General features: G+C 46.4%; 1 protein-coding gene across 1 annotated transcript in view; it reads right to left on the reverse strand.

Annotated features, from left to right (window-relative positions):
- LOC119388211 (monocarboxylate transporter 11) overlaps positions 1-22,835 on the reverse strand; it is a 31,374-nt gene extending 8,539 nt beyond the window's left edge. The window contains exons 1-6 of the mRNA XM_037655876.2: positions 22,334-22,835; positions 14,357-14,629; positions 13,618-13,761; positions 12,171-12,579; positions 11,254-11,747; positions 7,518-7,674 (exon numbers count right to left, since the gene is read on the reverse strand). Of these exons, the coding sequence (XP_037511804.1) occupies positions 7,518-7,674; positions 11,254-11,747; positions 12,171-12,579; positions 13,618-13,761; positions 14,357-14,561 (1,409 nt within the window). The 5' untranslated portion in view covers positions 14,562-14,629; positions 22,334-22,835. The remainder of the gene's footprint in view (positions 1-7,517; positions 7,675-11,253; positions 11,748-12,170; positions 12,580-13,617; positions 13,762-14,356; positions 14,630-22,333) is intronic.
- Between the last annotated feature and the right edge of the window lie 918 nt (positions 22,836-23,753).

Genomic DNA, 23,753 nt, shown 5'->3' on the forward strand with positions numbered 1-23,753 from the left:
CCCACGCACGTCAAGGTTGGTCACTTCCGGCATGTCGTACGACAGTTTGTTCCAAAGCCGCTTCAATGCCATAAGTGCTTCAAGATCGGCCATGTCAAGGGCGTATGCGTAAACTCTGCCGTATGCCCCCGGTGTGCGGAGTCACACACGGTAGACACCTGCTGTGCAACCACATTTAGATGCAGCAACTGTCAAGGTACCCATGAAGCCACGTCTAAGGAATGCCCAAGACTCAAAAATGAAGTTGATATTCTAAAGCAAATGGTCAGGGATAACTCCACCCATAGAGAAGCCTCAACGAAAATCCGACGTCGGCGCCGCCATCGACGAAAACGCTCCAGTCACGGCGGTGGTCGTACGCCATTTGAGCCAACAACATCAACTTCTAGTAGAAAGCCGGACAGCACAAGAAGGCCTCCAACGACGAAGCCTCTCCCCCCGGAAGACTGGCCCGCCCTCACGAGCACACGGACTTCCAAGCAGCCTCCACGCTCCGTGCTTCCATCGAAACCGGATTCTGTTGTTGACGAGGCTTCGAAAATAGATCGTCAAATCGTTCCTATGCTCCGATCTATCGTGAGTGTCATCAGAGGTGTTCTGACAAGCATCGATACGCCATCTGCTCGAAGCGGGCTACAGGTGCTGGACGCGTTGTGCCCAGTCCTTGCAAGCCTTGAGTGAAGCCATGGCCGACAATCACAGGTCATTTCGACAGGAGGTCAGAGAATCGTCGATCATTCAATGGAACGCGAGAGGTCTAAGATCTCGCATCTCCGATTTCCGTCAATTTGTTCGTCTATACCGATTTCCAGTCATTGTCATATGTGAACCGAAATTATCACACCCAATCAGACTATCCGGCTACGAGTCATTTTTCTCATCAAGCGACATCGAAAGTAGCAAGGTAGTTGTTTTTATTCGACGAGAGCTTGCTTACGTCGTTCAGCCAGTGCAACCTCACGACGACAATCAGTATGTGTGCTTGACTGTTAAAAATAGAAAGGTCACTTTCGCACTCCTGGGTGTGTACCTCTCCCCATCAAGTCGATTCGACGCGAAACGACTGGACGACATTTTAAAGGCCCATCCGGGTCCATGGGTTATTACCGGGGACTTCAATGCACATCATACCATTTGGGGAAGCTCAAGGACCAATTCAACGGGACGGCGTCTAGCTTCATTGGTCGCCAGTCATGGTCTCGTCCTCCTCAACGATGCAAGTCCTACGTTTCTGCGAGGCACCACATACAGCAGCTGCCTTGATTTGTCATTCGTGTCGCGCCACTTCGCCACGCAAGTAAAGTGGTTTTTGGACATTGAAACACATGGAAGCGACCATATTCCCACCTACCTGAAGATCAGAGGTATTTCCAACACGTATTCATCTACCACAATACGAAGAATAGATTGGACGAAGTTCAAAACTCAACTTGAGGACGCTTGTCAGCAAGGCCTTCCCTGTGGACTTGAGCAAGCTATTAAGGAAACGGCTCAGATGGCTATGCGCACACTAATGTGCTCTCCAAAGTACTCTGAATTCGACCTGGAGTTAGAGAGACTTCGTGCGATCCGCCGTCGTGCTGAAAGAAGATACCGACGCACCAAGTCCATGGATGATCTAAGAACAGCCCGGCGCATGCAAAAGAAGATACAACGCCGCATCGATAAACTAGAGGCACAACGATGGAAAAAATTTTGCGCGTCGCTTGATCCTCGTACACCACTGTCTCAAATATGGAGAACTGTGCGAGGCCTACGTTCTGTTCCGGAACAGCGCTTTCCGTTCAAGGCCCTCGCGCTCTTCCAGCGCCGACAAGAAATTGAGGTGGCAGAAGATTTCTGCACTATGATTGTGGGCCAATCAACGTGCCCAAGTATGCATACCTTGGACGATATCCCGGATTCGCGGGACACGCGCATGGATCTACCGTTCACAATACAAGAACTTGACGCGGCGCTCGCCCTATGTAATCGGTCGTCGTCGCCTGGCCCGGACGACATATCTTACCGGCTATTATGCCACCTTGGTGAACGTGCACGAGATGCGCTCCTTCATATATTCAACAAGTCCTGGCAGGATGGCATGGTTCCCCAAGATTGGAAGATCAGCCGCTTGGTACCCCTTCTTAAGCCTGGAAAGTCTCCCCTAGAGATTACCTCTTACCGACCCATTGCGCTGGCAAGTTGTGTTGGAAAGGTCATGGAGCGAATGATCCTCGCCAGACTAGAATGGTACCTAGAATACTACGAGATATACCCGAACGCCATGGCTGGTTTTCGACGTCACCGATGTTCCATCGACAATGTTATCGATCTTGTCACGTATGTCCAACATCAAAAGACATGTAAAAGATTATCTGTTGCCATGTTCCTTGATGTAAAAGGAGCGTACGACAACGTTCTTCATGACGCCATCCTAGAAGCCATGGGATCAGTGGGCCTAGGTGGTCAACTGTATCGTTGGACACGCAATTACCTACAAGGAAGGACTCTATTTGTGAACACTGAAGATGGTCCAACCTCCCAACACCACACGCACCGTGGAGTTCCGCAAGGTGGCGTATTGAGTCCAGCTCTCTTCAACCTCATCCTCATTGGTCTTGTGGAACGACTACCGAGTGTGGTCGAGCTATCATGTATGCTGACGACATCTGCGTCTGGGCATCTGGCGTGACCCGGCCTCAGGTACGCGCAAGGCTTCAGAAAGCTGCGACGTTGATATCGATGTACCTCAATGAACAAGGTCTCAAGATCTCGCCAGCGAAATGTGCATTGATTGCTTTTAGCCGCAAGCCAATGAAACCATACGCTATATCTATCGACGGCCAAGTCATACCTTATGTCAGGACGCACAGATTTTTAGGTGTGATCATTGATAGGGACCTCTGCTGGGGTACTCACGTGGCCTACCTAAAGAGGCGCCTGACGGACATTGCCCATCTGTTCAAGTATCTTGGAGGGAAAACCTGGGGGACCTCAGTACATGCAATGATGCAACTGTACAAGACGCTTTTTCTCGGCTATTTGCGATACAGCCTGCCTGTGCTGACCAATACCTGCAGAACCAATATTCGCACACTCGAAAGCGTTCAGGCTATGGCTCTTAGAGTTTGTCTGGGGCTACCGCGATGTTCGTCAACAGCTGAGACCATTGCGATTGCAAACGACTACCCGGCCAAGACGCATATTATAATGGAAGCGCTCAGAGCACACGTGAGGCATCTTGCTCGCGCCCCTACCCATCATTTAGCCTCTCTGCCTGAAGACCGACCTCGTGCCTCATTTTGTCAGACAGTCCTGTCCTACCGTACACGCCTATCAACAGGATATACAGCTCCAGCAAGAGTTCCAACTCCCCCATGGTGTATGACTCATCCACAAGTTCGCCTCACGGTTCCAGGTATAAGGTCAAAAGCACAGCTTTCGTCACCAGCGCTCAAGCAGCTTTCTCTTCTTTTGTTGTACGAGACGTACAGCGAGCATAGTCATCTCTATACTGACGCCTCAACTACCGTGGATGGGTCTGCAGGGTCGGTGATTTTTCCTGCAAGAACAACCACCGTGAAGATTAGGCTATCCCACCAGACTACATCGACAGCTGCGGAACTTGCTGCTCTGCGTAGCGCACTTAGAGTAATTTATGACCAACCACCCAAGAAATGGAGCGTGTTCACGGACTCCAAGGCAGCTTTACAGTGCCTGATATACGCCTTACGCCGTGGACCTCACGAGCAACTCGTGTTGGAAATTAGAGAGCTGCTCCATCACCTCTTCGTTCAAGGGCATGACATCACCTTTCAGTGGCTTCCAAGTCACTGCGGCATATTGGGCAACGAACATGCCGACGCTGCTGCTCGAACTGCACACGAAGACGGCGTACAAGAATCCATCCCGTTATCAAGAACGGATGCTGCGATGAAAATTCGAGAGATTGCCAATGAAGACATAAAATCCTTGTGGAACACACCAAGTTTACAGCACACACGACTGCATAGACTGGACCCGTGTCGTCGACTTCGGCCTCCGTCCGGACTCTCTCGACTCGAGGCAACGGTGCTTTGTCGACTGTGGCTTGGTGTTGCTTTCACCAAATCTTTTGCCTTCCGAATCGGCATGGCAGAGAGTGCTACTTGCAGCCAGTGTGACAGCGAAGAAACGATAGAACACGTTCTTTGTCGCTGCCCTCGCTACAGCTCGCACAGACTGTCGCTAGCTGCTGTGTTGGCCCGCCTTGACGACAGACCCCTGTCGGAACAGTCAGTGCTGGAATGCCGACCTGAACTGTCTGCACAGCGAAAATCGTTTAAGGCCTTACTGAACTTTTTGCGTGCCAGTGGCCTATTGAATAGGCTTTAGTACTGCCGATCTACAGCTTCCTTTTGTTTATATCTTTTTTTTTATCGCGCGCCTGCTCTTCTCTCCGCTGTCCTTTCCATCTTTCTTTCCCTTTCCCCCTCCCCTTAGTGTAGGGTAGCAAACCGGATGCTACAATTCTGGTTAACCTCCCTGCATTTCTCTCGTTTTATTATCTCTCTCTCTCTCTCTGTGCCATGATTTTATGACAAATGCCATGGTTATATACAGCGTTATACAGTCGCCATTTTATCATATTGATTCGTGTTCCGGCTGCGTGCATCGATACCTTTTATCTGTTTGATGAGGCGCTGGCAGGTGATTTGTATCACTGATACAGGAAAGGCTGCGTTCTTTAGACGATCCACCTGCTCCTGAAAGCTGCGAAGAGTGAAATGCGTACACGATCTGTTGACAGCGGATTTCAGACAGGACATAGCAATCCCGTCCTTCACCAGCTTAGAGTGGAAGGAACGGTAGCTCAAGAGCGGTTTTGTATACCGGGGTGCATACATCCAGCAGATGCGCTGTGGAGAAAAATGCAGTGATAGGTCGAGAAATTGTAAGGTGTTGTCAACCGGCACCTCACAAATCCGCTGTCAACAGATCGTGTACGCATTTCACTCTTCGCAGCTTTCAGGAGCAGGTGGATCGTCTAAAGAACGCAGCCTTTCCTGTATCGGTGATACAAATCACCTGCCAGCGCCTCATCAAACAGATAAAAGGTATCGATGCACGCAGCCAGAACACGAATCAAAATGATAAAATGGCTGTTATGCCATACGTACACGCGCTCTCACATCGGCTTAAGAAGACAGCCCAGCGATTTGGGCCTAAGGCGCTTTTCTCTGCTAGTAACAAGCTAGGCAGACTATGTTCAATGGTCGGCAACAGGCTTGACAACGTCGGGACGCGTGGTTGCTCCATTAACCACAAAGTCAGGTTTCTGTCGTGCAGGGCCAACGTCGTCTATTGCATCCCTCTGTCGTGTGGTCGTGTCTACGTCGGCCAGACACGCCGATGTTTGAACATACGTCTAAGAGAGCATCAGACTTCCTTGCAGGGGAGACCCCTAACGCACTTGGCCATGCACTGCGCTGAGTGCCGGTGCGAAGCGCAATTCCCGGCGACTGAGATCTTGAAGCACACGTTGTTGGGCTAGTCGGTCCATGTTCTTTCAGAAGCCACGAAAGTGGCTATTTCGCGCAAAGAAAACACAAGGGGAGGGTTAACATCTATTAACAGTCGAAAGTTTGCGCTCCCCTTAACCCTCCCCTTGTGTTTTTCTTTGCGCGAAATAACCACTTCCGTGGCTTCTGAAAAAAAAAAAAAGACTGAGATCTTGTTTAGACACCACGATCGCACGACACGAGAACTTGCTGAAGCTTTTCATATTAACACGAGGGCATCTACGTGCGTTAGTCATCCTTTAGCCATATCGGGGAGGGAAGTGATGCTACTCAAGGAAAGGGGGTAGCCTGTTGGCGGGAGGGGGGTTGAAGGCGGTGTGTTTTCGTTCTGGTTCTTGCCTTTTGCCTTGTTCACGATGCGCATGCGCGGGAATTAGTCGAGCGTCAAGTTTAGATATATATTTTCTGTTCAAGCAATAAAGCTTTCAATTGTGAGTAAGCGCTTGTGGTATTCACTTTCTTGCCTTCGTCTTTTTTGCGCTACTATTACACCATTATGAAAGAAGGTGCCTGTAGTTTGAAGACACCACCCAACCTTCTCGACCGCCCTTGACGTGACGCCACGTTCCATCGTAACCAATGGAACGGAGCGCACGCTGAGGGATGGATTTCACCTTCTCGTACTATTAGCTCGTTCAAAAGGGGGTGTCGCCAGAGCTCGGAAAGATACCGAGTTTCGCCAAACTCGGGCCATCCTGCATAACACCCCTGGACCTACCGGCGACACATTGAGTCTTGACTACGTTTCGTGTACATTGGGCTCGGGATGTCATGGCTTCTCCAAAGTCCGTGATGCCCTCCACTTGATGTACTATATGCACAAATAAGCACATTGTATGGTTCAGTCACTACTTCTGCCTGGTAGTCAATTTTCGAGCCAACAGTTGGTTCGAATATCTGTGTTGCTTCACGTTGAACTAAACATTCCGGATTTCTCTGTCAAATGTAGCTCTTTCACATTAAGGATTTCTCAAAATGTCCTCTAGACGCAAGATCATCTGTATCCCGTAGTCCCTTACAGCAACACAATGTGTGTACGGTTCAGTTGATCTTGTGCTTCAGCCATTGTAGCTTTAATGATAGTAAAGGGATTTTCTTGTTCGTACCCACCGAATATCTGTTATCGACATTTTTTTTTCGGAGCAGTCAACACTCTAAACATAGGTAGTGTTCAGCGTTTTTGGTTTATAAAAATATGTTACGCCGAATTTGTGTCAAAGATTTTGGCTTTAGCTGCAAACAATTCGCAAAAGCGAACTTACCCGAAAGGTGAGACGACGATTGTTATGAGCTTACATCCATTAACGTGCAAGGAGCCTTTTGAGATCACATTTGTGTGTGCCGCTCAACTAATATTCGATTTTCATAGTTTCCGAGGAGTTAAGTTCAGTTTTTAATACAGGCCCTTTCATAAATACCTCTACATGCAAACCATTACATGTACACCGAAACATGCATGTCCAAATTACGTATTCCATTAGACCGATGGCTGTTGAAAAATTATACTGAGTTTCTTTCATTTTACTTGTCAGTGTGACGAAAATGAGGCGCAGGGAGTGTCGGGGAAGCACTGGTCTTTGTAGGCCTATTGCAGATCTACGCCGATTCGGATTGATGAGCTACGCAAGCAATGGTAACGCTGTACAGACATAATATTGCGAATTAAATCTCGTTTTGCTCGTGCTCAAAGGTCTAATGCCCCCTAATTCTGGTATGATCACCGCACCGTGGTATTGTTCTCTTTGTAGGCTTTTAGAAATGCTTGTTATAACATGTGTGTAGAATGTAACTAAGTTGTAGTAGCTGCTGATGTAGCTCAATGGCCGTGGCGTAGCGCTATATACTGCACTGGGGTGTGGGTTCGCTCCGGCTGTGGCGACCGCATTTTCATGGGGGCTAAACGCAAACACATATTTATATACACGTTGAAAAACCCCAGAAGGCGCAATTATACATGCATGTAAAGCAATTTACCTGGCAGCTCTTGCAGAGCTACCCTGAGTGATGGTATCTTCTTCTTGCGGAGAGAGAGAACGAGCTTCAGGCTCCAGGTGACGGTGAAGAATGCGTTGATGATGGCCAGCAGCAGATAGAGCGGCGTGTACGACCCCTAGCACGTCACGGCAGTAACCTGCGCACATGCTGTCCACTTTAAGATGCCGCAGTATACCATCATGATATGTGATCTGTAGCACGTCGGGTCTTGCGTTGGTTATAGTTAGTTAGTTAGGAAACCTTACCTTTCCTCATAAGCTGTAGCCAATAATTTAAGTAGTGCTAGTACTGTGCTGTGGGTTAACTGATTCAAGTGGAAAACGAACGCGTATAGGAGAACAAACAGGAAGAGAACACTAAATGGCGAATCAATCGTCTTTAATCTTCCTGATATTGTTGCGCTTACACTGACGGGGCAATTACACTGACGGAGCAACGAAAACAACAACCACAAAAAGTAGTCGAACATGGATACGGATGAATGGCACCACGTACGTCTATTTTGTTGTTGTTGTTGTTTCGTCAGTGTAAGACAGCCCTTGAACTGATTGAGGCTTTTTATATTGATAGAAGCGGTAGTGATTATATAAACACCCCCTCGATTGCGTTCAAAGCACCCCCTCGATTCCATTCAAAGTGAATGTGCGTGTTACATACAATGCGCTAAACTAGAGGTTTTAATTGCCTATCTCCTTTTTGCAGTTTGCTCTGCGCATGTGGAGTACCTCCTTTCTGGTTTTTACCCTATATATTCACTCGCCGAAGATGTGAATAAAACAGTTGCAAGTTTGCGCTGGTGTCGTCATCTCTGTCTATGCACTGTTTCTTGCGCAATCCTTCCTTTCTGAAAGAAGCCCCTAAACGTGTGCTACAGTGCAATATACAGGGCTTAAAGTCAGGGGGGGGGGGGCAGGACCCCCCTCCAATATTTAAGGAGGGACTCGGCCCCCCTCGGCAGGTCAACTGTAGCACTGCGGCACCCATTTGACAAGCTCTGGAGTTGACTTCCTTTTGGCAGTAGTGCTTTGGGCAGAGGAATTATCGCTCTCCAATTTTTTGAATAATGATTTAAAAGCAATTATTCGGTTGATGGGACATTTGCAGAAAAAAAAAGAAAGAAACAGGTGTCATCGTACTGTTGGATGCACACGGTCGTCTGCACAACTAGTATGCACATAACGAAATAAATAACGCACATTGTGTACGCTTTTTCTCGTGCATTAGGTGTGCAGACGGCCCTGTAGCACAATGTGCCAACGATACCATAATCTGCTGTCCGACATACATACTTCCCATTGGGCCCGCTAAGCGAGCTCGCAATGTAAAGCGAATTCATTACTCGTAGCCTTGACATCAAGGCGACAAGACTTTTGGGCGCTCACGAGCCGCTGACATACCTCGCATCTTGACGCCTCCTGTAACGAGTGTCAGGTGCAAGGGCGACCACATGCATTGCGGCGAAGCGGCAACAGAAAGAAATGCAGGGTGCGTTCAGAGTGTCAAATTAAAAAAAAAATTTTCTTCCTTAATACAAAAAAAGAATGATTTGATTAAATTTTCTTCATTACTTAGCAATGAAGCCTTCCATCAAACGCCGTATCATGAGGATTTTTACTTGGACCGCATCAGTACAAAAAATACGGTCGAATATGCAATAAGTCGCACATATTTTCTGATTTCACAATTTTGTTCGCGAAGATTTGAAGTCTATTTCACCGCTAAACATTTTTGTACAGAAATACACTTTCCTGAAAACCACACTAATATTTAGATTGCTTCGGGCGAGTTTGATTCAGCTTCAGAAAAAACCGCGAACTTTGAAGATTTTCGTTGTTTTTGAGGATACGTAGCTGGCAGCTAAACACGAAAATTTTGGAATTGTTAAATAGCACAACTAAACAGAACCTCTGGAGTAGCGCAAGCGCTGTTTCGAAGCTCGAGAAACAAAATTATATTTTAAAGGCATCTTTTTATTAGGCACAGTTTAACAAAAGCAAGCGAACTTTGAGGGGGGCTCACGGTTTTGACAATTTTTTTCGACATTTTTTTTTTGCCACAATACTCCATTGGGTATAAGAAAAAGGAATAAATTTTATCAGCAAAATCTGCGATGTGAGAGCGCCGCCACTTTTGGGACACTTGGCATGGAATGAACCACACACACACACACACACACACACACACACACACACACACACACACACACACACACACACACACACACACACACACACACACACACACACACACACACACACACACACACACACACACGCGTGTGTGTGTGTGTGTGTAGGTCGCCGCCCTATGAGGACCCCCCCTCCGATGAAGGGAGACTTTAAGCCCCGGTAATATACTAACTAGACAGCGATCATGAACATTCACCAACTAGAACAGTTGATTGCTTAACTAAACTGCTTAAAGTGTTGTTCAGTCAAAGATGCTGCCGCAGCCAGAATAACAGCGTCAACAACAACAACAACAACAACAACAACAAAGGGAACTCAAACAAATAAGTGAACTATTGAAATGTGGTGTAGTTGCCGGAGTTCACGCTTTTCTGGTAAACACTTCTGAGGGCCTAACCCGCCACGGTGGTCTAGTGGTTAAGGTGCTCGACTGCTGACCCGCAGTTCGCGGGATCGAATCCCGGCCGCGGCGGCCGCATTTTCGACCGAGACAAAAATGTCAGAGGCCCGTGTACTTAGATTTAAGTGCACGTTAAAGAACCCCAGGTGGACTAAATTTCCGGAGCCCCCCACTACGGCGTCTCTCATAATCATATCGTGGTTTTGGGACGTTAAACCCCAACAATAATCAACTACTGAGAGCCTGTCGCATTCGCCCATTTGATGACGCGGTTGAATTAAACACATGGCACCGCCAAGCCTCCTGCAACCCAAAATATTCAACCATAGGACATTTACGCAGTTGGTCAACATAAGTCACTGCTCGTGTCGCTTTTGCTCACGTGTCGAAGGGTTCTATTTCCTGTATACTTCTGGTTATCTTCATAATAGCGGGTGCGTTCGTAGATACATTGAAGGGAAAGGCTTAGATGCATAGGCGTGCGCACAGGGAGGGGGGGGGGGCGGGGGGCGGCCGCCCCCCCTAATCACCTAAGAGGGGGGGGCGCAAAATCTGCACCGTACATTGACCCTTCTAGTCACCTAAGAGGGGGGGGGGGCGCAAAATCTGCCCCACACATTGACTTAGTAGGGAGGGTGGGCGCTGCGATGAACCTTTGCCCCCCTGATGGGGAACCCTGCGCACGCCTATGCTTAGATGCCTCATCAAACGCGAAAATTGACCGGCGTCCCGCGTCGGCAAAATCATCACGTGACGACGTCACCATATGACGTCACTGTGACGTCACATGACGTGACATCACATGGTGACGCCATCACATGCCATCACTCTTGGTGGGCCGATCCCGGAGGCAGTGCAATACGAGGTGGGGCACAGAAAGCTTACAATGCCTCCGATCCTAGAAGCATTGCAAAACCACGATAGCTGCAGAAAGCTTCCGGAGGGGAACACAGGAGGTTCAGACATAGACTTAGAAGAAAAAGAAGAAGATGGCTGTCGACTTCGAGTCGACTGAGGCGGATGCATAAGGGACCCTGTGATGAATGGATGGATGCAAAAGTTTATTGAATTTGAGTCCTGAGTCGCGCACTTTTCGGAGTAGTCCCAGAATGAATCTGAAGCTTACCGATGATGGGTGGTCTGATGAAGCCTGCGATGCCGGACACGAAGTTCATGACGCCCAGGTTAAGGGAGATGGCGTCCTCGTCGAACTCTTCTGCGACCATGACGGTGCAGGTGAAGAAGCGGCCGCCACTCGAGAGGCCCGTGACAAAGCAGCACACCAGCAGCACCCAGTAGTTACTCTCGAAACTCATGACGGCCATGACGACCGCCTGCAGCACGAACATGCTGAGAAGCGTGGCGCTGCTGCTCAGGAAGCGCGTGTCGAGCACCAACGCCGTGATGAGGCGCGAGCACAGGTCTCCGATGGCGTACGCCGTGAGCAGGGACACGGCGTCGTAGCCCGAGAGGCCGTTGTCCTCGCCGAAGTCCACCACGGTGATGAGGATGGTGGTGAGCGCGAACAGGGCAGCCGCACGCGACAAGCCGATGTGCACGAAGGGCAGCGTGAACATGGTGCGCACGTTGCGCCGCAGCTTAGTTCGCGCCGAACGGTCCCTGCGGTGGACGAGAAAGCGCTGGCCCTCATCACCCCGCAACGATTCTTGCCCTGCGTGGCTTCGATAAGGTAATTAAAACAACAACAGTAGACCAAGAGGTCGCCGAAAAACATGCGCGAAAGGAAGCGTATATAAATGAAAAGAAAGCGAACCGCCCTTAAATGCACATGCCTGCTGTTTTACTGGACTGGATGGCGACAGGATCTTTTTGGAAAAAATATAAAAAAAGAAGGCATTTTTCTTCAAGAAAAATATCTTTTTTTATCTTTTTATACAGAGGATGCATCTTCTTTAGACGGGAAGCAGAGATGTGATACGAATTAGGTGTTGCTTATAAGGAAGGCATGTACACTAAATAAGGTGAGTGCGCCGCAGCAAACGCACACTTAAGATTCACCCATAAAATGGCAAGATGTGTTACTTCTTATCGAGCGACATGATGGACTGGGCCAACTGGATGGAGCAGGACTGTCCCAGCGAGGCCGCTTGGAAGCTGGACCTGCGCCGCTCGGCTGGCATGCGAGGCGGCTCGGCGAGCAGTTCCTTGGTTTTCGTAGCGGTGGCAGGCGGCTCGTCGATAGAACCATCGGTGCGGTCGACGCGGCTCACGATAAAGCACCCGAGAAGCATGTTCAGTATGATGGCTCCCACCAAGTGTAGCGTGCATCGGAAGCCGTACGTCTGACGAAGAAATTCCACCGCCATGGGGGACACGAAACCAGAGACGGAGGTGACGATGAACAGCAGGCCCAGTGCTGTGCCGCGGAACGACACGAAGTGGCGCGCCACCACTGAGAACGGCACCAGCTCGGCGCACGCAAGGCCCATTCCTGAAACGCGAACACTTGTTAGTTAAGGGGCCCTCTCACCAAGTGCCGGTGCAAATTGTGATTACGAATTGGAAGTTGTAAGGCGCTGTTTACGAAGGGCCCTTATCAATTTTTTTTTTCGGATAGGTTCATCAATGGGCAATTTATGAGAAGTTAAACTGGGCTGTTACCACATCTCCCTAAAACACGCTTTCCCTAATAAAGAGGAAAACACTGAAATCACCGTAAGGGACAGAAAAAAATTTGGCATTGCAAAGATACTTGACGAGGGCAAATAGTGCACTACAATGATTGTCTACAATTTTCTAGAATACAATCGTAGAGTGTCGGAGAGAATCAGGAGGGCGTCTGGGACGTTTGAATGACCGATATACATTCTGTTCCACGTAACTAAATTGAAATATTTACAAAAAGTTGTTCGTAACTGAATAACATCAACGGCACATAGCTTGCCGTTATGTGGCGCTCGTTAGGGTATTTTTATATGGTGCTTAATTGGTTAATAAACTAAGGTCAATTATGCAAAATTTTCAGCATTCACTGTAGGGCCAAGTGTGTAGGATGTACTACGCACTTGTGTAGCACGCGCCATAGGCGTGCGCACGAGGGGGGCAGGGCCCCCCACCCCCAAATTACGTAAGGGGAGGGGGCGCAAAGTCTGCCCCATACCTTTACTCAGTTCGACCTGTCCCGCTATTGTTTAAAGAGCAGGGTTATGCCTGCGCAGGTTTTTGACGATAATGGCTGCCGAAGGTCCCTAATGTTGCATTCCAAGAGCTGTTCACTTTCCATCTTTACTCCCGGAAAGCTAAGGACCAAAGGCACGTCTTTATGAGAGGCACATCATCACTTAATTATCATTTTTTTTCATTGATTGTTAAGCATGTTGTCTTTCGTACTCGACCAACGGGGGGAGGGGGATGAGACGGAACATTGCCCCTCCCTCTTTCGATGGGGAACCCTGCGCACGCCTGCGGCACGAGCTACACTGGTCCCGGCGTGAGAAAAAAAGATGAACAGAGATGTTAAGAGGCTCACCGAAGAGCACTCCATAGAGAACGTTGATGACGGCGAGGTTATGGGCGAAACCGCACGCCATGACCGGCACGGAACAGAGTAAGGCGCCGGCGATCAGGACTGCCCTCTCGGACAACCACAGGCAGAGGAGGCCGAACACGGGCCCTGCGTCGCAGTGTTGGGATATACAATCCGAAAACAAGCAGCGAGTTTCAACCTAATACGAGCTCCACAAAGATGCGTTTTAATTCTTTACTGCGGGAATCGACTTTCGGTCTTCAGTGCTAATTTAATTTACTCTGTGGGTTAATGCAATCTGTCGTTGTGTGCCCACTTACTTCCTTTCATTATGCTTCGCCAAGCGGGAGGACATAATGTCCTTTTTGGCTTGCTTCTCTTGTGGTACGCATCCTTCCTTCCTTTCCTTCCTCCTCATTCCTGGTATTTATAACGTCTCTGATAACAACAAATGACAATATGACGGAGACTTAAGTAGATGCATGTGGATCGAGACATAGAGAATTATGGAAATGCACGTGAAATATGTACATAGAACAGCCTACGCTATTAATCAAGCATTACTGACTGGATAGACGTACACAGAGTAAGTATTAAAAAAATAAGCTAAGTAGCGAGGTACAGTATATGTAATATGATTAGGAACAGTTCGTACTCCGTATAAACCTCTTTATAAGGGACGTTCTTAGCAAAGAGAGTAATAGGTTCTTGGCACGCGACAAATTGCGGTGCTAATACTTACCAGCCAACTGGGAAACTACGAGCGATATGCTGAGAGGCCACGATGCGTCCTGCCTACTCAGCTGAAGCATTTCCATGAAGCCGATGTAGATGACCGACTCAGTCTTGACCAAGATCATGGCGAAGAAGACGTAAGTGGCCGCCGACGCGGCTACGAGCCAGCATTCTCGCGAGTCGGGCTTGACTACCCTCTTTGGCGGAGACATGTCTTCTTCAAGCCGTCTTCTGGCGCCGGGACCAGCAAGGAACGCTTACTGGTTCATCTGCAAAGTCACTGCAACGGGCAAGCGCAGATCGGCTTAATACACGTAAAGCTACGATGTAATTCAGGCACTAGACATTACACGTGGTCAAAAAAAGAATAAGTAGAAGAGGAATGACAGAGGAGTACGAGGAGTAATGCTTGCTGCAGGCGGATCTATAGTGTTCCAAAATGCTTAACAACGCTCGAGTTCGAGCTAGAGGGTGCTCCACACTTGACCCCGTTAAGCGAAAAACATTTGGGCGTGTATTTTCGTCCTTCCGTCCAAACGTTTTGCGCTTAGTGGGATCAAGTTCCAATATGCTGCCGGAAATTGCTTAGAGGGGATATTCATAATGTTTGGTGCTCCGGCAACACTGGGCGCGTTCGCCATTTTTTGCTGGGCACAGTCGCGGAATCGTCTACTAGTGGCTCAAAAAGCTCTCAATTTGACGAGATTTTTTTATATTCATAAAGATGTCCGAAATGAAGGAGGAATCTGCACAAAGAGATTGTGCAGGCTGGGCCATCCTGAACCGCGACAATACAGCAGTGTTTAATAACATTTTGGAAATATTGTCGCCAAGTTTCAAAAGTACAGTCACCTTTAACCTGTTCTTCATCTGAGCATTCCATCTGCAAACTTCACAGTCTCAGTTTGGCGTTGTAAATACGGTGAGTATGAAGAACCTGCTATGACTCTAGTACCTTAAATTCTCACTTATTAAACAAAACATGTGGCTGACAAAACAAGGTACTTCGCAGAAGTCTTCAGAATAAGCAGAGTGTCAATTTCTTTACTGTTAGAGCCCTCGAATATAAAGTATTTCTAAAGAAGAAGACCAAGTTCAGTCGATTAATATTTATAGAAAGCACATTTAGCTGGCTGTTTGTGCTATAAGATTGTAAATGACTACGAATTTATATGCTAGGTGTCGTTTCTTGCCCTCCTACTTTTCCCAGCATGGGTGGGGGGGGGGGGGGTGAACGGGAAAGCGGTGAAGTGGCTCTTTACTGCTCCCCTCCGGCTACTCCAAGTAAATAGCTACGTAAACTGTGTAAGCTCAAATTTTCTTTGAAAGAATGTGGGTGATCATAACGTTAAACTACACCACGTAATTACCACTTACGCATGACTACGTAAAAAACAATAATAATAAACTATTTTCAATACGGCGTATTGTTCGACATTGGTTCCTCGCTATTCGTAAAAAAATTTTGGTGTGCCATAAAATCGCCTCCTTGTAACGCATTCATTGCGTTACAAGGAGGCGATTACACGCCGTGCTGTCTCTTCCTCTTCCCAATCTAGGGTTTTCAAAACCTCCTGTAAGCACGCTGTTAATAGCATTGGCGAGATCATGTCTCCCCGCCTTACACCTTTCTTTATTGGGATTGTGTCGCTTTCCTTATGGAGGACTATGGTGGCTGCGGATCCACTGTGGATCCACTTCTCGACGCCCGATCTATCGCCATGATATACAGGACGACACAAGGGAACATGATATGCGGTTCATCCAAGAATAACGGAGATTTCGACGTCTCCCAATGTGCTACTGCTGTGGTGTCCCGGGACGTATATCACGGTCTTGCAACCCTCGTGTAGCCCCACGGTATGGCCAACCATCGCAATTTACACGACATTCCGAACGACCTCATGATGCACCATGTGCAAAACAAATATATAGACATTTTACAGAATATGCCTGGCTATCAGTTAAAATATATAAGAAGAAGTCACAGTGAACCCGGCCGAAAGCTCAGAATAAATGTCATGTTTTTTCCCTGTGACTTGCTCATATATATATATATATATATATATATATATATATATATATATAATATAATATATATATATATATATATATATATATATATATATATATATATATATATATATATATATATATATATATATATAGGGAAAGAGAGGGAGCCCGACTTCCAAATTAAGAATTTACTATCACGTTCATCTCTTAGGTGCCGACACCACGATATCATTACAACGATCTCCAGTGGCAGATTCCAGATTGATTTTTCAATTACGCAAAGACCTCCACCTCGTAACGCTTGACTCAAAGCGAAAAATGCCGCATAGGCTGCTACTCGCTGACAGTTTCGCATAAAATCGATTCATACAACGCGTGCATCGGCCGAATTTTTTTTATTGCCATGCTTTGCTTACTTTGTTAAAACATACACCAGGCAGAAGAGAGCGGGCTAAAGCTGCCACATGAAGCTTTAATTATGCCAGTAAATCCCATTTAATATGGCCAGAAATAATTCTCATATGGTAGCAAATACCGTTTGCTACCACTACACCTTGTGCGGTTACGAATTTTTCCGCCAAATGTTGTTTTCTCGATGAGTAATTGAGTTGCTCTTCGGTGACCGAACTAGTAGTAAAACCCTTTACTGATAAATAATGCGTGTTATCTTTTCTCGGCATTTTCACTGACTGTCTGTGTCAGAGATGTTTTGTATATTCAGAAGCATTTTCGTTTCCTGAAAATCATGCGCTACGCGGTTCAAGACTTCTTTTAAGTTCTCGTAGCTTAAGCGGTCGCTTCAGTTGTTCATCAACACACCATATCCTGCACGCACAAATCCGTTTGAGGGGCATTTTTCACCGAATGTTTCATTTGCCAATGGCCCATGACCTAAATTTGAAAAGCCTAAGACGAAAAAAAAGAAGAGCCCCCTGTGAAATAACTGCCAGACAAGGCGGCCAACAATCAGTTGTCACTGGACGGCGACCAAAGCCAAGCTCTTAAAAATTATCCCGGGGCGGCGCAGGGTGGGCTATGCCCCCCATATCCGGAGGGGGCGCGAGCTCCCCCCCCCCCCCCCCGTAGTCTCCGCTTACCAGTGTGAACATGGTCTATTGTCGAGGAGCCTGTACGAAATCCTGCTCGGTCCTTTGGTTGATAGAATTCTAAGGTGGTCTGAATTCAATTAGCTGTTATCTTTGTAAATAGCTTGTAGACGACGGACATAAGCTGATCGGCCTGTAATTTTTCAAATCCTTTACGTCCCCTTTCTTATGGATTAAGATGATTTTAGCATTATTCCAAGATTACGGTACCTTCACAAACAGGGGCACTTCGTATAGTACAGGGTGACCAGTTTTTTCTAACACAATCTGTCCACCGTCATTCACCAGATCAGATGTTACCTGATCCTCACCAGCGACTTCGGCTCTTTGCATTACCTCTAAGGCTTTCTTTACTTCCCCTGTCGTTACTGCTGATATCCGATTCCTCTGGGCTACTGCTACTTCTTACATTATCGTCCTGGTTGTCCCAGTTACTGTACAGATCTCTGTACAACTCCTCGGCTGCTTTAACTATCCTATCCTTATTGGTAGTGTCGTTGCCTTCCTTGTCTCTTAGTGCATACATCTGGTTTTTGCCTGTGCCCAGTTTTCCCTTCACCGCTTTGAGGCTTCGTCCGTTCTTTAGAGCATGCTCAATTCTCCCTATATTATACCTTCTTATGTCGGCTACCTTACGCCTACTGATTAACTTCGAAAGCTCTGCTAGTTCTATTTTGTTTGTTGTGTTCGAGGCTTTCATGCTTTGATGTTTCTTATTGAGGTTTTTCGTCTCCTGGGAGAGCTTACCAGTGTCCTGTCTAATGACTGTATACCTCCGACTTGTACTGCACACTCCGTAATGATACTCGTGAGATTATCATTCACTGCGTCAGCGCTAAGGCCGGTTTTCTCGGTTAGAGCCGAGTATCTGTTCTGAAGCGACATCCTGAACTCCTGTACTTTCTCTCTCAGTGCTAATTCATTAATTGACTTCTTGTGTATTAGTTATATAGTATTATACGTTGTCAACTTCCAAAAGGAAGTGTTTTTCAAAGCCGTCGTCGCTGATTCTTCGACGTTTCCTCGTTCAGTGTAGCACTCTCTCAATGCATGCGCTGGAGGGAAGAGAGAGATAACAATCTTTAACGAAATTCCCGGAGATGTTAGCCTGGTTCATCGCCTGGCTTGCTACTCCAGGTGTCGGGTGATGCCCATGATATAGACAATGATCATATACACTCACAAATAGTACGTGCAGTCACAAACGCACATATATACACAAAATAGTCATTCACAAACTTTAAGTCGAGTGTTCCTCAAGGGCGGTATTATGATGTAGGAACACCTTGCGCACCAGCTCGTTGTTGCGCAGTACTTTGGTGCTAATGCCCATGTCCTGTATGAAGTGTCGCCCTTCGCTGTTGCTGACGCTCGGTTAAGGCGTTGAAGGTAAGCAAAATATGAAGAAATTAGCTCTGTGGTGACCCCCCGTCTGACAGGAGGGGGGATCCCTACAGAGCGGTCGCATATTTTTCGAGACGAGAATTGCCGTGGAAGACTGGTTACAACAGGATTTCGGAAAAAAAAAGGTCATTGATTACCGGTAATCAGTTTCAAGAAAGTATGATTGAATTACCTAGAACGTTACAGTTTCGAAAAAGTAATCGATAATATTACAAAAATACAAGAAAATTACAACTAATCGATTACTTGTAACGCGTTACGTAGAACTCTAACTATTACTAAAACCTAACAATAAATGAAGGAGTAAGACGAAACTTCTTTGTCGCAGAACGCTGTGTTTTCAAGCTTTCTATAAAGAAGCCAAAAACACCGCTAATATTTTCGCTTGTCCAAAATTATCTTTCTAGCATTTTCTTTTTTCTTGTTTCTGAAATTCTACTGCCACACGATTCATGGCTGACCTCCCGTGGTGGGTTAAGCCATTCTTCTAGGAACCAACCATTCAACCAAACAAGCTTCCGGATACTTTGCTTTTAATGTGATTTTCCATTTCGCTGACCGTCACCAGCATATTTATTAAGGAGGGCCAGCCCCGCAAGGATCCTCCTGACGTGGCAGCGTCCGCGGCGGCCGCCTCCAGGAAGCGGAACGGTGACGGAAACAGCGCGGACACTGATGAAACCGTCGTCCATTTCTATGACGGTGATGAATCATCTGACGACAGCTTCGAGGTCGTAATGAGCCGCAAGGTGAATAGAACACCTCTGATCCCGTTAGAGTAAACCCGCTGTGAGGGCGACTCTAACCCCTGATCCGTTCACGATTCTCTTCGTGCCAATGCACTCTGTAAGCAACGTCAGGAACCTCATTAAGCAAACGGTATTTACGCAACTTGAGCACTGGGCCCAAATGAAATAAAGGACATGTGGCCGCGTTAGAGACCTTGCACCAGGTCACCGAGCTCGATGGTAGGCAAGTCCGCTCCTATGTGCCGACTAGCAAAAAGACCACTAACAGGGTCATCTACAAGATCGACTTGACCCTTTCAAATGCTGATTTGCCACTCCTTATTACAGCAGTTAAAGGTGACGATGTTATTACGCATATTCATTTCTATAGATTTATCTGGGGCTCTGCGCTGTATAAAAAATCTTCTTTGACCGAGACAGTGCGTGTATTTTTCCAACAAATAAGTATACGGATACGGAAAGCTGTTAATTGTGGTTCGGTTTCTGCCTTTAATAGCTCACCGAAAGGGTGGAAGTATACGTTGAAATACGATTCAGTATCCGGTATGAGTATCATTCAGTATTATGCAGTATCAGTATAAGTTCGTACTTTAAACAAGACGTGATGTTTGGAAGTGTGCGGTAGTCACACACTCGGGGACTTCTTTGCAGTCACGTGGCCGCACAGCACATGGGCTGCCATACTGTCCGAGCAATACTGATCTGCAGGGAGGATTGTCTCTGTCATTCAGGTAAGTATTCCACTCGCAAATGTGAATAGGAAAAAGAAAGAAAGTGTTTTCAGCGGTCGAGCCAGTCAGAAATCGCAGGCTACTACGGTCGAAAGCCTTCATAATTGGAATGCTGCATTTTAGAGCGAGCGACTAACTGAAATTTGAAATACGAATCGAATAACCTTTCTTGTGTTATCGAATTCGAGAACTCACTATTTGCAGTTGCCGAATATCGGCTTTTTTCGATGATTAAGTGGTAACAACCTCGACTGCATAGAGTCGGTCGAATAAATGCATTCCAAGTTATTCTCTTGCACGTAGTAGAAGCACGAGACGGATAACTAAGAAGTGTACTCACGATGTAATAATGGTCAAGGTTGTTCCTCTCCCATAATTGTAACCGTTGTAAAGTATTGTAATATCGGAATAAACGTTTTCAAAAATGCGGAAAAAATCTAGAGCATACAGTTACACCAACATACACGAGACATATACCACCCTGAATGCACACGCGTACGCAAAGCTCCAAACGCATACATGGGGCCGCGATGGAGCCCGAGATAAGCAGGTGCGCAGATAAAGAAAACATGCGCAAGAAATACTGCACGCACAGCGACATGAATGTGAAAAGCGTGCTCAGCCGCACAAGTTTAAAAATAGTGATATACAAACACATGATATGGGTAAATACTGGTGATAGAAGTGGGTTGTGGTTGCATCACCCTATATACCCACGCAATGTGACCAATGACTTTCCCTGTGTTGTATTCGATGGCCACTAGCCCAGCAATTTTCCGAGTTAGGTGGGTCGGTGAGGATCGATTGCGTGTAGCTCGTGTTGCCGTCCTTGTACGTAGCGCGTCTGGGGCAATCGCGGAATAGATGGCGAACATCCTCATCACCGTTACCACAAGAGCAAGCCTGGGGTGAAATCCGTTTTATGCGATATAGAAAATGGATTTGTATGCTGTTTCACGGCACGCAGTGGGTTAATTAGTGCCTTCATACTTCTTGAAACCGGGGTTCATCTGCTTTGAACCAGGCAGATACACACAATTTATCGGTTGTGACTGTCTGTGTGTGTGCGGTGAACACTGTGCGCGTATTACTTGTTCCTTCTTTCCTCATTGCTCTCTCTATTCTTTTTTCTCCCCTTCCCCCTCCCCCGTGTAGGGTAGCAAACCGGGTGCAACCTGGTTAACCTCCCTGCCTTTCCTTCGCTTTTATCTCTCTCCTCTCTTTAGCACATTTAAGAAACGTCGTGTATCGATTGATGTTGAACGAACGATGGTGAAATTCCGCATTTTCATGAGGCCATTTTTGAGACTCTACTAATTGGTGCCTGCCATGGAGTTGAGAGCGATGAAGCGGTGCCGCTCAGTTTTCCAGACTATGACATAACAGTGAACAAACTAATTGTAGTGCTGTATAGTATCACTATTAGGCGCTAAAAACACACCGACCACTAGAGAAGACGACGGGACAGAGCGCCCGTAATGATGTAATGATGCCCATCGTAGTTAGATGGACGCCTTCGGTAAGAGGAATGTGCGTCAAGTGGTACAACTCCGGAATACGTGACGAAGACTTGGCCTCAAGGCAGATCAGGTGGAAATAATACACCCAGCAGTGTGCGCACAAGCACTGTTATGGACCTTTCATTTTGTTTTCTTCCCTTAATGCTATCGTTCCAATGTGCTATTCATGGTACCGCAGCATACAGAACCAACACAGAAAGCGGTATTCACAGTTCATTTTTGTAAATATTTACAGAACACTCTACTAACATGGTAATTTAAAACCAGCACGTGGGCTTTCTACTATGTGATATAGCTGCAGCAGTAGCGTCAACAGCCGATTATTTGACAGGCAGTGATGTCTTGAGCGTAAGCTCCATCATTATTAAACTGCGACTGGTGTGCTTTGCTGGTGTCCCCAGCAAAAGTTCATACAAAGGCGCGACGCGCAACATGCACAGAGTCGGTGTGAGTCTCACCTTTTGCCGGCGTGCTCGCTTGTTACCCAGATGCTCGGTGTCTTGATCACTTCCAATGCCTATAGTAAGAAAGCCGCCAAGGACCGACCGACTCCTTTGCCGGGCCGCCGGTGACCATCGAACATTGCTGTCAATGAGGAAGTACGCCGCGCGCAATCCCCTCGGAGCTTCTTCGCCTCGTACATATATGCTGTTGCGTGTTCTCGAACACCGTGCTCCTCAGGGGAGACGAATAATATTCATTACCGGTGGCGTAGGACGGCTAAGACACTGCTCTGATCTTTTGGATATTGCAAAACGTGTTGCTTATTATGCAGCGGGGCAGCAGCTTTTGGAAACGGACCAACTTTCATTTTACCATTCAAATTCACAGCAGAGAATGGTTGGCACGCAAAGTGCGACGGCACTCTCTGTCAATCACTCTGCACTCTTGAAGTAGAGGTGATCGATCGCGCACAAGTTTTGTAAAAGTGTTAAGAGCGGGGTCGAGCGCAAGTACACGTCCTCAATGCTCGTGAGCCGCATTTTGTGAGTGAAGCTTCGCCCTAAGCGTGGACGCGTGCCAACAAAATCTTCTCCCCTATGTATGTATGTATGTATGTATGTATGTATGTATGTATGTATGTATGTATGTATGTATGTATGTATGTATGTATGTATGTATGTATGTATGTATGTATGTATGTATGTATGTATGTATGTATGTATGTATGTATGTATGTATGTATGTATGTATGTATGTATGTATGTATGTATGTGTGTATATATGTATGTATGTATGTATGTATGTATGTATGTATGTATGTATGTATGTATGTATGTATGTATGTATGTATGCATGTATGCATGCATGTATGTATGCATGCATGTATGTGCGTGTGTATGCATGCATGCATGCATGTATGTATGTATGTATGTATGTATGTATGTATGTATGTATGTATGTATGTATGTATGTATGTATGTATGTATGTATGTATGTATGTATGTATGTATGTATGTATGTATGTATGTATGTATGTATGTATGTATGTATGTATGTATGTATGTATGTATGTATGTATGCATGTATGTATGTATGTATGTATGTATGTGCGTGTGTATGCATGCATGCATGTATGTGCGTGTGTATGTATGTATGTATGTATGTATGTATGTATGTATGTATGTATGTATGTATGTATGTATGTATGTATGTATGTATGTATGTATGTATGTATGTATGTATGTATGTATGTATGTATGTATGTATGTGCGTGTGTATGCATGTATGTATGTATGTATGTATGTATGTATGTATGTATGTATGTATGTATGTATGTATGTATGTATGTATGTATGTATGTATGTATGCATGTATGCATGTATGTATGTATGTGTGTGTAAAACACATAAATTTTTCGGCGTATGTGTTCTATGT

The sequence above is a fragment of the Rhipicephalus sanguineus genome, chromosome 3 (assembly GCF_013339695.2).
Source record: "Rhipicephalus sanguineus isolate Rsan-2018 chromosome 3, BIME_Rsan_1.4, whole genome shotgun sequence".
Taxonomy (NCBI): Eukaryota; Metazoa; Arthropoda; class Arachnida; order Ixodida; family Ixodidae; genus Rhipicephalus; species Rhipicephalus sanguineus.